This window comes from Sinohyriopsis cumingii, chromosome 2 (assembly GCF_028554795.1).
Source record: "Sinohyriopsis cumingii isolate HCF-2022 chromosome 2, ASM2855479v2, whole genome shotgun sequence".
NCBI lineage: Eukaryota > Metazoa > Mollusca > Bivalvia > Unionida > Unionidae > Sinohyriopsis > Sinohyriopsis cumingii.
Genome location: NC_142962.1, coordinates 62,867,007 through 62,881,097, shown reverse-complemented (window position 1 = coordinate 62,881,097; position 14,091 = coordinate 62,867,007). Strand labels below are relative to the sequence as shown.

At 36.8% G+C, this 14,091-nt stretch overlaps 1 protein-coding gene across 3 annotated transcripts in view; it reads right to left on the bottom strand.

Moving 5' to 3' along the window:
- The window catches only part of LOC149805040 (uncharacterized), a 123,074-nt gene extending 109,285 nt beyond the window's left edge, over nucleotides 1-13,789 (bottom strand). For all 3 annotated transcript variants that reach the window (XM_089946800.1, XM_089946792.1, XM_089946806.1), the window contains exon 1: nucleotides 13,376-13,789. In XM_089946800.1, coding sequence (XP_089802926.1) covers nucleotides 13,376-13,684 — 309 coding nt within the window. In that variant the 5' untranslated portion in view covers nucleotides 13,685-13,789. The remainder of the gene's footprint in view (nucleotides 1-13,375) is intronic.
- Between the last annotated feature and the right edge of the window lie 302 nt (nucleotides 13,790-14,091).

The window sequence follows — 14,091 nt, the reverse complement described above, 5'->3', positions numbered from 1 at the left end:
CCAAAGCAGCTCTTTAGCAGTGGCTTCAATAACACATGCACCCTTCATCAAAGAAAGACTACAGTGTTCAATAAAAAAACCTGCATCAAGGAAGTTCGCACCAAGCTTAAATAAAAGCAATCTGATGGATTGTTGTATTTTCCAAAGTGAGTAGAACACGTTTATTGTGCTGTAAAAGTTTCTTTTTTGCAGGAAAAAGTTTATGCTTATGATTGCAAACAGAGGCATTATAAAACGTTAATTAAATTCACAATTTTGTGAAAACATATTTGGCTATCAATTTAAATGAAGATGGGGTATCACACAAACATGTTTGTTAAACTTTCAAAAATGTTCACGTTTTCTTTTGCCTATGAATAGCCTCATCCCCTGGGTAGCCTTGGCAAGATGATACAGAGGTCTCACTAGGATTTTAAAACTAGGAGTCCAGGACTCCCATTTTGGTAAAAATAGGAGTCCCACCATCAAAAGTTACAGTCCCTTCTTTCCTACAGAATCAACACAGACATGAGTGCATCTATTTTTAGATGGAGAGGTTTTTGTATTGTAATCACTCACTTTAATATAGCTTCATTACAACAGTCCATTGACAGGATTGCAAATTTATGGTTTATTTATTTGTCTACGTCTTTGTAGTAATTTTAGGCAATGGTTAAATAGTATCTTATTTGCTTTTCCCCCTGTATTTTCGCAAATACGTGTCAGGTCGGAAAACAGATTAGACCTTAAAGGAGACTAGAAATCAAAATTGTCCTTTTACGTATGTAATTCTCTACAGATTTTAATTCGACTGCAATGTTTATAAATTAAATATCGTAAGCGGGTAGTGATTATATTGCGTGGAAGATACCACGATTCCGTAAATTGCCGAGTTTTTCCGAGTTTTGATGAGACGACAGATCACGTGGTACCGTGACGCTATACTAGCCGGTCCTCGAATACAATCATAAACATTGGCGAGCGAGGCAGACAGGAGACCACATTTGGGTTGCACATTCAAAAGTTGAATCTGCAATCTGATATAACAGTTTATGTACTGTACTGGTAAGTGATAAAAGAAATTTGTTAGGCACAGGCCCCGAGCTGGTGACTTAAATAAGCTAAAGTCCTGAATGAAATTCCACAAGCCCGGACAGTTCATACCTGTCAGCTGTCAAGCCGGGAGAAAAACCTCCCGATTTTGGGGGTATTTCCTCATCTACCTCCCGATCTCGTAATATCTCTCAATTTTGCGCAGCGAAGTCACGATTATTACATTATGTCTGTCAATTTTAATTTGTCAGAATTAAAAACACCAACCCCAAACCATTTTTAAATATAACGTATGCAATCCATAGTCTAAACTGCCACACTGCAGACATCGTAGCGATATGACTGAAAAATTGTTAAAGCTACGTTAAAAATTCAAATCACACGCACACACGTCTAAACCGGCACTGGACGAAATAATTAATATCATACAACAGTTTTTTTTCTTCTTTTTTTCTTCTTCAGTAAACAGAACGTGAAGAGTAAACATTATTCAAGTGAATTTCAGATTTTTTAAACAACTACAACAGTACTATAGTATTTAAAAAAAATTAAAAGAATAAAATTGTCACCAATTAGCTTAAATGAATGATCACGTTGAAATTTTCACTGCAAACAAAATCGCATCTCCATTTCCGCCAAAGAAACTCGGCCAGTTAACACCTGACATTCCTCTACCGTATATGAAAACTTTAATTATCATGGTTAAATTACAAGGAATAAAACAAAATATACCATGCAGTATATGCGGCCCTAAAGAACTAATTCTGAATAAATATTTTATTCAGCAAACAGTGTTACATGCATTAAGACTTAAACCTAAGGATATAAGGTGGGGCATAAAACCTGAGAAAAACAGTTGCCACAAGTACAGTAACTTGTGACTGCATATTTGAACTGTTAAAATTAAGTCTATGGCATCGTAAGTAATAACAAAATAGGCATCGTTTATTTGGTGATCAACTTGCTGGTGCTTACGCATAAACACACTGTCGAACATGGTTTCTTTGATGTCCGAAGGGCAGTCCTTTTCACAAGATCAATGCAAGGATAAGGATTATGTTCATTAGTCACACCGGCTTTATCATTTGCGTACTTAAATCAAAACTTTAGCTATTTTGCAATTTAGCCAGAACTGACCAGAATATGCAAGAGGGGCTTGTCATGGGCGAATAATAAGGCGTATCACAGGGAGAAAAGGCACGTGAAATGGGCGGTCGCACATTGGGGCAAGGGGGGGGGGGGGTCAACAGTTCCACCCCCACCCCCCGTTCTATTGTCAGACAGTTAATGTGAAACTTTGACCTCTTTTTTTTAATCGCTGCTTTTTAAACTGCCCAAGGAATAGTTTTATATCAGTTCCAATTATTACAGATTACCGTTTATGCATACTACATGTATACAATGCATTTTTTTATTATAAATTTTTAATTTTTACTGAAAATTGTGTTTTCTCGAAACACGACAGGTTTAGAATCTTATTTTTAGCAAAGTTTCCATTTGATTAAAATCAAATCTAAATTTCACCTAGGACAGTGGTGATTTGATTTAGATTGTGCCGTGTTAAGGCATGTATGTCAACATTTTGAAAATACATTTACTCATTTCACCAGCGCGATCAAAGTTTCCTCAGGCAAACAATTTTTGTTTCGACAAGCCTGACGGGCACCTCACTTTGAATACAGGATGGGCCGGAACTAAAACCAGAAGGGGCCCAGGATGTCGGGCTATCAGATTTGTTTTTAGCACTGCTGTTTTTAGATAAAAGATGTGGATTGATTGTTGCATTTTGTGGTCACTTACTCGTCCTTCTGCCCGTTTTCGTAACTCACACATTTAACACTTTTCCCAGGATTTAAAATGTCCAAAGGTATGTCTGGAACAGTGCCAACTTTTAGTCTAGGCCTAGCATTTGCGTATCTTTGAGCTGCTATTTTTTCATGATCCCTCTCGTAACATTCCTTTGAGAAATGTAACAAGCACATAGTGCTGTATGGTGCTGCTTTGAAATCGACTCGTTTGTAATAATGTACCCAATCTTTCATTATGCCTTTATCTTTCGGAAAAGATTTTTTTTTTTATGTCAACAGGCTTTTCTTAATGTTCTATTACACCCGTAAGGAACACAAAACGGTATTGTCTTTTACTCTGGCAACTCCCACTTGGGCTGCCGAGTCGCTACTATGACGTCACATCCCGAAAGTAACCGAATAGGCGCGGAAATTTTGCATACGAGGTCACGGAAATTCAGCTCCTAGAAGATATGCCAATATTTAAATATTGGCGTTACGGTCGCAGATGATACTTCAGAATAAGGTTTTCTGCTATAGTACTTTTATTATTATTCTATATTTCCATTGGTTTCTGGTCTCCTTTAAAGCGCATCTCGCGAATTCCACAACATAGCATTGTCCCATATGTTTCTGACCTACATAATTTGCATTTAAAGTTAAATCTTTAATAAAATAATACATTGGCTTTGCTTTCAATGATCTGTATATTTTTCTGAAAATATTTTCCTGATGATTTACGAAAACAGACAATCTAATAAACTGGTACATCCCAGACTTAGCGAAGTCCGCCATTATTTCCCATTAGGCCTACTGGTTCACTTAGAGTTTCAAACTAATTTTATGATGAAATAGTGTATAAGAGGCAGTTAATATCTATCCAGATCACCGATTCTGATCTTAAAACACAAGTTTGTATGTTTAATCATCAAAGCATAGCATGCAGGAAATTGATAGTTGCTACCTTACTCAGAAAAGGGTTAATGGTCAATCAGCTATCAAAACATAATGCTTGTGAATGGGCAAGAGGTCGTTTGTCAACGTATTTGATATAAAAACTAGGCCTAGCTACTGATTCCTTGATGAATACATTTCGCTACAACACAAGAACTAACCAGGCTAAGGCGAGGGGCATTTAATAAAATAAAGTATGGTCAGTCAATGTACCTCTTAAATAGCTCTTGATCGTCCATCAGAGTGATACTGAATTTTGTCAATCCAAGTCAGGACTTATTCCAAACACTAAGCTATGCATCACACACTTTCTTACACTTAGTTACTGTCCTATCCGAACTGTCAATTCTAGCAGCTTTAGCACTCTTTTGAATCTCATTACAATCTTCGTAAGTTTGCCGTTTAACCCCAAAATACATATCCAAATTTACGAATGGCATTTTGTCTAAGTCTCAACATGTCTTGATTCTCATGCACTACTTATTCCAATACATTCAGAAATGAAGACAATAACAAAAGCTAAAGTTGTTTATTTGATGTACTTTTGTAAATGACCACATGTATCTCTGGGTCTTTCTGACTCTGAATTCAATCACTGTAAATATCAGTACATTTTCGCATCCGGCCGCCAGTCAAAGCCTTTGATCTTGCCGCCCAGCTATTGCATCATGTTCTTTTTGATGTACTCTTATAATGGCAACATGTATGTACATTAAGTGGTCTTTCAGTCACTGAATTCTGTCATTGTAAATATCAGCACAGCTAACTGATCAACACATTTTCCCACAAAGCAGGTGGCTGAAGCAGGACTGCCAAGTCTTTGAAATTTGCCGCACACCTATAACATGCGTACGGAGGACTCCGGCCTCAGGGATTTTCTGCGTCCCAAATCAAAAATTCGCGTCCAAATACATGTAATTAGGCGTTTCCAAGATCTCTGATGATTGCTGTCTTTGGCTGACCAAAATCTTGTCCAATTTAAGTACATGTAGCATATAAACAACTATAGCCACATACTACTGGCAACAATGAATACTGTAATGACTTGTTTAGTGTCAATCGGATATACATCAAATGAGGACTACCATTTTTATGTGTTACATGTACTTGTTTTCTAATGGGATGTGACTGATAAATGAAGTTAATAATATGTGATCTATACTCGAATTCAAGGATTTTTCATATACATGTACTAAGTGGATTATGGATTGTACTACACAAATGTAAGTTGTCAATAGACAAAAGTATTTCAGACTACTTTGTAGGGGTGAAAGGATACACCTGTGTTGTGTATACACATATGAATTTGATGGTCTTTCCATCTTTTGGAAAGCAGGTGGTGCCCTTTCATGTATACTGATATTCTGGTCTTATTTCCAGTATGCAGACTACAGATAGGCATATAGCTATCATATATTTATCTGCAATTCTCATTGATGAGAAGATAACAACACTACTTTCAAACCAACTACCTGTTGGTTACATTATTATCAAACGTTTTATACCATTTAATGGTGTCTCCATTTAACACCCTTTGTTTTGTTCAACATGAATGATTTGAAAACATGTCATTATCAATTTTGTGTCTCAGTTACATGTGGAAGACATTATGATATTATCTTCAAAAACAGAAGAAATAATGCAATTTCCTCATGCCAAGTAAATCTCATCTAGAACAAATTTGGGCATGGGAACAAGGTTGAATACCAACAAAATATATTGCATTTTACTTACTGAAGAGTAAAGGGTCACAGGTACTTGTATTTGTTAGTGAAGAAGGAAAACTACTGACTACACCCAGTCCTATTCTACAATTTTTTTTAACTTGTACAAGCTTGAAATCTGCCAGATGTCGTGACAAGAATGGTTAAATAAAAATTCTATACTTCGCCAAGCACTTGTGGGACTTTCAACGATATTGCAGGAGTTCTCATGTTTCTCTGATCTCCAAGCACACAAATTGATACAAATTTTGAACAATGGAGTATTCTGACAGCATTACGTTTAAGTACTTGACATATCTAATAACTTTCCTGAGGTGATTCTGTTGCTCTGCCGATACTTCTTGTTTGTCATGCAGAGAATAAGTTACACTGATTTCTGATTGGTAATTACTGTTTAACCTGGAATGGAACAAGCAATAACCACAAATGAGAATTCAATGTAAATATTTCACCATGCAACAAACCAGTAGCAAAGATTTCAAATCAACCAAAAGAATCAAGCTACAATTCAAAGTAGAAACTCCATGTGAAAGTAGTTATTAAATGAGTAAAGTACTTCATTATACATGTAGAACAAGTTTGGAATGTATAGTATATGCTGACCATACTTCTGGGTTAAGATAATTAGCATGAAATGGGGGGGGGGTCAGATTATGAACCATGTCAATGTGTTAACTTGTAGACTGCAAATGGGTATTCTAAATAGTCTTTTTCATTTTTACTAATAAACATGCATGCCTCTGACTGTAAATGCTGTTTCAGATGAATTATAATTTTACAGAATAACAAGGCAACTCAAAATAATTAGTCATGACTGCTGAAATCTAAAATAACATGCATATGGTAGTATCGGTTTGTATCAATTCATCGTTTATTGTATCGATATTCGTATTGTTTCAGCAAAAGTATAAATGCATTGATATGTCGATGAATTGTTTCACCTTACTACTTTGTCTTCATTTAATCAAAAGCACATTTTGCACCCACCTTTATCCACCCCAAACCCACCAACCCTGTTTTTTTTATATACAAGCATCATTTTTTTCATCTAAATGACTTGGTTGGATATAACACAGTTCAGTCTATAACACAATTATTAAGTAAATGGATAAAATAAGTTATTGCCCAGAGAAAATTTGTAGACACAGGACCAGGGCTGGCAACTTTAAAAATATGACATCACTAACTCAAAGTCCACAAGCCATGATTCCAATTTCCAATATGGCCAAAAACTGCTCCATTTTAAATATGAAAAGATAAAAATTCATATTAAATTCACTTGTGTATTTATTTGGATCTTGTAAAGCAATGTTTTCACTCAGGTCCTGAGGTCAGCCATTGTCTAACTGTTCTAGCAATGTCATTTTTTGCTTGGCAGATTAAGCAGATCAACAGTGATTATGCTCATTAACATCTGAAGCCTGTCTAAATTTATATAGTTTGTTTACACTTCTGATGTTTAAAGGTGCCACTTGATATGTTTAATCACTGTTTTACTACACTTGAGTAAGCGGGAGCAAGGGACAGATGAATTATTATATGTTGTTGTTGTTGCTGTGGGGTTTAACGCCATTTTTCAGCACACGATAGGCCATATATGGCGGCCAGTATTAATGGTGGAGGAAGAACCCGGGAAAACCCCGGAAAGAACCACTGACCCACGAGAAGCTACTGGCATGCTTTCTCACATATCTACATTGGCTGAATCTGAGACTCGAACCGGCGCAGACAGAGGTGAGATGGCAGTGATCCGTAACGGCGAACGCTTTAGACCACTCGGCCACTCGGGGCCCCCGAATTATTATATATTAAACTTTAACTTGAAACATCTTGAACAACACAATATAAATTAAACAAGACCATTAAGACAAAATCAAAATCATTACTCAAGTGTTTTCACCAAAATCATTTTAGCTGGTCTTTAATTTTTATCTCAACTATACCAAAGGACAGCCTATTTGTAATAAAAGACTCAAAAACCAAGGTGGCCACCTTTGATTACTCTAATACCATTAACACCTCAAAAAACATTCTGCATTTGACCTCCAGATTACAACAATAAACTAATCAATAATGCTTGTCATGCACACAAGCTAGCTTAATCCCATTAGGCAGCCATGCATCACATCACAGGTGACAACAAATACTGGAACAGTTCTGGCTGGTTTCTGGCACTTAAATATGAGTGTGTTACTGCCACGCATGAGCACAGGACCTCACCCTCACCTCATCTTTTGACTCAAAATAGCTGCTTTTATCATGAGTTTGTCGGGAATGCAATATCCTCAAACTGACTGGAATATGACAATGCTGATGTTTACTCTATACCTTCTGGCCTTTTTTTAATCTATTTTCTTCTAACCAACATATCTACAATTAACAGGGTAACTATTTAGATTAGGGATACTAACATAACACAATTAAAATCTTTTCCTTCTAAATTTAAGATCATCAATCATATAAAATCTTAAGCTAGGAGGGATACAGGAACCCTCATGTGGATGAAGTATGATGCACAGACGTTGCAGGGCTTTGTCACAAGGCGCCATGCAAAGTGAACAGGCTTGTGAAAAAGCATCAAAAAAACCCACATGAAGTATATGGACTTTCAAACATAAGCACGGGGATTAACATAAGGTTACCCTTTCTAACATAAGGACTAACCAATTTTGACCACTTTCAGATCTCTATTAGTATAATGAAGATAAATACTAAAAAGATAGAGCCTAACCCGAGCTAGGTGAAAAAACTAAATAAAGAAAATGTGGATCCACACTCGGGTACAGCCTGCCTTACTTACGATAAAACTAGATTAATGCGAGGAACGACACAATGTGATCATTCACATAGAACACTAGGTTTTCTTTTGATAACGACCCACACACCGTTTACTCGCCAAAATTCTAAATTAATAAATAAAATTTAAACAAATAACAACTAAACTGGACTTACAAATTCCAAATATACATGATAAATTAAGAAAACTGGGATAAATCTCATGAAGCTTTGACATCTCCACATACAGACTATATAGCACACATACAATATAGCAATGCCACACATAACATACATGGGACATAGGAGATCTCTGGCAAAGATCACCTAGACAAACAAGGGAAGGAACTCCAAAAATAGGGGATCAAACCCCATATCTGATTAACAACCCTTTAGAATACACTAGGGACAAAAAATACCCCATCAAAATTTAGTTAAACTAAAATTTTGATCAAAATTCTTTTCTAAAAGAAAACAAACATATACACCTTTGGGAGTAACACTAACACATAACAACACTTTTATCTTTTTTTTAAATAAGTGGCGGGGGGGCATCTGTCTGGTGCCCCCCCATTTGTTTTTAAATATCCCAGTGTTTCCCTTCATGCACAATTGTGCGTTAGATATGCATGTTAAAAAACAGATGCACACTTTTTATTACCATAATGTACACGTGTTCAATCTCCAATGCAGTGGACAAATGATGGCATCGTGTCTGAGTTCAAGTGTATGCATTCTTATGATGGAGTAGTTTCCCCATATCTTGTGAGCTCATACCAGTCTGGTTCTAGTGTAGGCTTTATTATGATGGAATAGCTTCCCCTAATCTTGCGATTACGCGATTTCCTTCAGGCTCAGCAGCATGACTTGGAAGCAAAGGAACATTGATACTTTTCTAAGTAGAAAAAGACCTCCAGAGGAAAACCACATGTACCAAGAATCATCAGCCAAGATAAATGGAAGAAAGAATTCCCCTGGATGGAATACATCTTATCTACTGGAATGACAAGCTTGACTTGTGTTTGGGTAAATGCAAAGACTTCCAAAGTGAAGAATCCTTTTGCGACTGGGTCAAAGAACTATCAAAAATCTGTCTGCCCTTGTTTGCCATGAAGAATCTGGGGAACATATTATCACAAAAGGAATTATTTCGCAGCGATATCTGGATGATTGCCGAGAAAAATGCAAAAAGCAGGTTGACAATAGCCTCATGGCGCAGATGAGAACGGCGGTAAATATGTGCTGAGAAAATATTCCAGACTGACAATTTCCTGGTTTAATCGAACTTAAGGTTTAAAAAAAATACTCTCGCTCTCTCTTTCTGCTTGCATGTGTCTGTGTATGTGTCTCATGTCTTATTACCTGAGATCGAATTAATTTATAAAGTCAAATGGTCAGTCCACTCCAGTTTACTTTTTTTAAATAGAATTTTCAGTTAAAGAACTATAACTCTGACTGAAGGGATTAACATTGGTTCTGCAATACTTAGTAAACTCATATCAGCTGACTTGTGCTCTGTGATAGGATGATATGAAAGTTTTTATTACTTTTTTTTTTAGAGGGACAATGGTTGCTCAGCCCTGAAGACAGAGACCCTGACATACAAGAAGCATGGGATTGTGTCTGAGATGCAGGCAGCAGCCTCTCTAGTTTGCAAGGAGAGGGTTCAACAAAGGGTCCATACTTCCCCATACCTGGGCATTCTTCTGAATGAGTCTTTGGATATTACTGTGCAAAAAAAATTGGTTATATTTTGTCGAACTGTTTATGGTGGGAAGGCAAACACTGAATATTTAGCTAACGTGAAGGTGCAAGATGGAAATGCTTTAATAATCACAAATGCCTTAATGGATATTCTTCAGGAATACGAGATTGATATTAAGAAGGTGATTTGTTTGGGCACTGATGGGGCAAATGTAATGATGAGTTCAAAATCTGGAGTGGGTGTACGGCTGAAAGAGAAGGATAAAAGAATGGTGAGTGTCTGGTGTATTGTTCATAGATTAGCCTTGGTAGCATATTGGACTTATGCAAGCACAGCATACACGAAAAAGTACCAGTCTGTTTCGGTCACAATCTACAACATCTTTTCATATTCAGCTTGTAGATATCAGAGAATAAGAGACATGTGCCAGATTATGGGAAAGAAAGCGAAAAGGTTCAAAAAACCTACCCAGGTGAGATGGCTGTCTCACCATGATGCTCTGCAAGTCATTGAGAGCTGTTGGGGATGCATAGTTCTCGCACCTGAGCAAGAAGCAGCTCAGAATGATTCTGCAAATGCTTCAAAAACAAAAGGCATCCTAGCTGAGGTACATACATGCAAGTTTCTAGCAGAGACAATGTTAATGCTTGATGTCTTTCAATAGGTAACCAGATGCAGCAAAATATTTCATAAGGAGGTAGCTGACACTGATCAGGTATAACATATACTTGATGTTACTCTGGAAACACTCAAAGATCATGTAGATGGATACACACCACATGTGACTGAACTAAATGGTCAACTTGACATGTCAGGAAAATACCAAGTTGTACAACATCAGCGTACTAAACAGTGTCAAAAATCTCGGAAAAGAGTTTGTAGCATGTGTTGAATCAGAGATGAGAAAAAGATTCTCCCCATGTGATATGCAGATTTTGAAAGACCTCTCTACAGTACTCAATCCTAGAGAGTTACCTCAAGGCACTGAAGAAATAAGAACCCATGGTTCCGAGTCCTTGGAGAGGCTCATTGAACAATTCGGAACAGGGGAAAACCCTCTGATTGACCCTGAGAAAACCAAGGCATCTTTCCTTTGCTTCAAACGCTACATTTCAAAACATAAAGAGAAGGGGGTGGCTGAAATCAGTGAACTACTTCTTCAAGAAGGAGGGATACTTTCCCAACTTTGCTCAGCTTGCTGCTATTAGTATGACCATCCCACTTCCAAATACTATACATTCACTCAAAAGAAACAATGTTTCACTGAAGTCTCTTTATGAGAAAATGCTTGTTAGATATGAAGCCAAACGTCTTGACTTTCACAAGCAAGAGTTTGCATCATATTTCAAGAAATATGTTCTAAGAAGAAATAAAATAATGGCAAGAGTGTAAATTTCCTTTCAGATGCATTAAAATGATTGTTTGATTATTGAGCTTGTTTGTTGATTTTTAATTTTAGTTTGAGATAAAGTGAGCATGCAATACACGTTGCAATTTCATATGTTCAGGTAAAATAGATTAGGGATGAGATGAAAATTTGTCAGCATATTCTCGACCCCCCAAATTTTTCATTTGACCCCCAGTTCTGACGCCAAAGGTTTTTTTTTTTACCCTCAGTTTTACACTCCTAGGGGATGCACTCTATCCAAAATGGTATTTTAGAATTACATGTATTTTAAAACCATGTGAGAACTAGTTTAGTTACCCAGGAAATAATATCCCCATTCATAAATCACATGCTTCGCTTTGGAGTCAAAGTTTAGGGTTTCTCAGTAGAAGTATGATAAGAGGACACTCTTCATAAAGTTAATGGGGCATACATGGGGATAAATATTAATAATTAATAGTCTTTCAACATCCTGAAATAAAGTTCCGCATTACATCAACACAGTCAATGTTTTCCCAGACAAATTATTTTTTTCGTCGACATTCCCTATGAGCACCTCAATGACAATACTGGATGGACCACATCTCAAATCAGAAGGGCTCCAGGCATCAGGCCAACGGATTTCTTGAGCACTGAGTAAGTATTCACAAATATTTCAGTTGTGATTTTGATATTAATAAAATATTACAAACAACACATTTCTGGCAATCTAACTTTTGTCAGAGTAAAAGCATGACTTAACCGCTGTTCTGTTGCAAGCATCAGTCAGTTCCTAGTGATATAGTCCTCACTAGAAGGTTTCCACGCATTACTCTTGCCTTGGAGTAATACTGCTTTTCATGCATGTATCAGCAATTTAATAAAAGGTCAGTAAATGATGGATATACTAGTGTTCTTTTCTGACAGGGATTAATACTAAAAATAAGTGTGTTCTCAGGATTTAATGCTCTGGATCAAAACAAGAAGGATTTTATTTACCATCCACATATACAAAGGTCAATCTAAATAAATTTATGAATTACCATGGAACATCTGATAGCCGGAACTGACTGGAGGGTAAAAACTTCATTATGAAATATGGCCCAGCATGGTTGGTCACTACTACCAGTAATGTCAGAAAAAATAAGTGGAAATCTACTTTTGAAACTTGTAAAACCTCAACGCTGATATTTATATTTTGGGCGTCAGGGTCTTACCGCCTAACTAACAGCACTGTGTAGCATGTTTTGATGCCGACTAACATCGTAATAAAAGTCAAATTTTCAGGAATATCTCACACAACTGGCAACTAAAATAACAACACTTTTCTGCAAAGTAAAGTCATACTGTTTTAGTCAGACTTTACTTACCCTTATGTCTTTTCTCTAATAAATTCAAATTCTCACAAAAGAAATGGACCTGTTTTCAAGTTTCGTTGGCCTACATTTCAGTTGGCTGGAAAGCCATGCAAGTCAGGAATGCCAAAATCAGGTTAAGTTGAAATATTATTCTTTAATGAAATAAATAAAAATATATATGCCTATTGGGACTGTAAAGCAACGTTTCATTCAAGAAACATATCCACCACATGAACCTACTTAAACATACTTCGGCATACCTCGACTACCTTTGCATTGCAACAAATTCAAAAGTATGTCAACAGAACATGAAAATGCGTCCAATTGCTAGTGTCATATTTTCATTCTGCCAGAATAAAAACTGCGTAAGTATATTAATTACACATAAATTAGTGGAAGATTGTTGATATAAGCTGCTAAATGTGAGATATTCCTGAAACTTTGATTATTCGCTATACAAGCCCGTTATTTGGATAGTAAGACAGCAATTAAACAAAAACAACGTGCTATGTCTTACATTGTAGAACTAGTTTTTGGACTACCTAGAAGTCACTTCTCCCCTAATAATCTGGTCTAGCTTAACCCTACACAATATCTTCTGTTTTTATAAACATATATGTGATTTAAAGACAACAGTCTGTATCAGTATGGTTTTAAATCACGCAGCAGCTTACCTTTTTGCTTTCATCTGGCGGTGGTGGATCTGGGGGTAACGGTGGTTTGTCATCCTTTGGAGGTGGTGGCTGATCTGGTGGGTGGGGAGGTGGAGCAGGTTGACTTCCCTCCTTAACACCTGGTAGTGGTGGTTGTGGTGTTGCTGGCACAAACTGGCCTTGCATCATGGAAACCCCTGTCTGCGTCTGAGTCTGAGGAGCCCAACCACCGGAATACATTCCTGGCCATTGATACATCCCCGCTTGTTGTTGATATTGCGCCATTTGTGGATCTACAGATACCGGCACTTGCTGCCAGGATGGAAACATTTTTTATGATGTATTTTTCTCAAAATATGTCAATTTTCAATATTAAACTTCTGAACACTTAATGGCGGCATGTGAGTGAAAAGATTGTTAGAATAAAGAAGCCTTACTCAATAGCAATTTAGAGTAAAGCGTCGTATCACCCTGATGGCCTTTATAAAACCCAATAAAGAGCTGAAGCGGATCATGTATAGTCCTGGCGTCATAACTATTACCCGGACTTCTGTGGACGATCATGTCGTTTTTTTTTTTAAAGGAAAAAAACATATAATTTTATTTTAAATCACTTATAACGGGTGCAGTGAGCTGATATATGGACCATTAAGTGGTATTTTTTTATGTGGTCGACGGCTATCCAAATTTACAAAAGGAGAGAGGACATTTGGCGGATGCACGATTTACCCAAATAC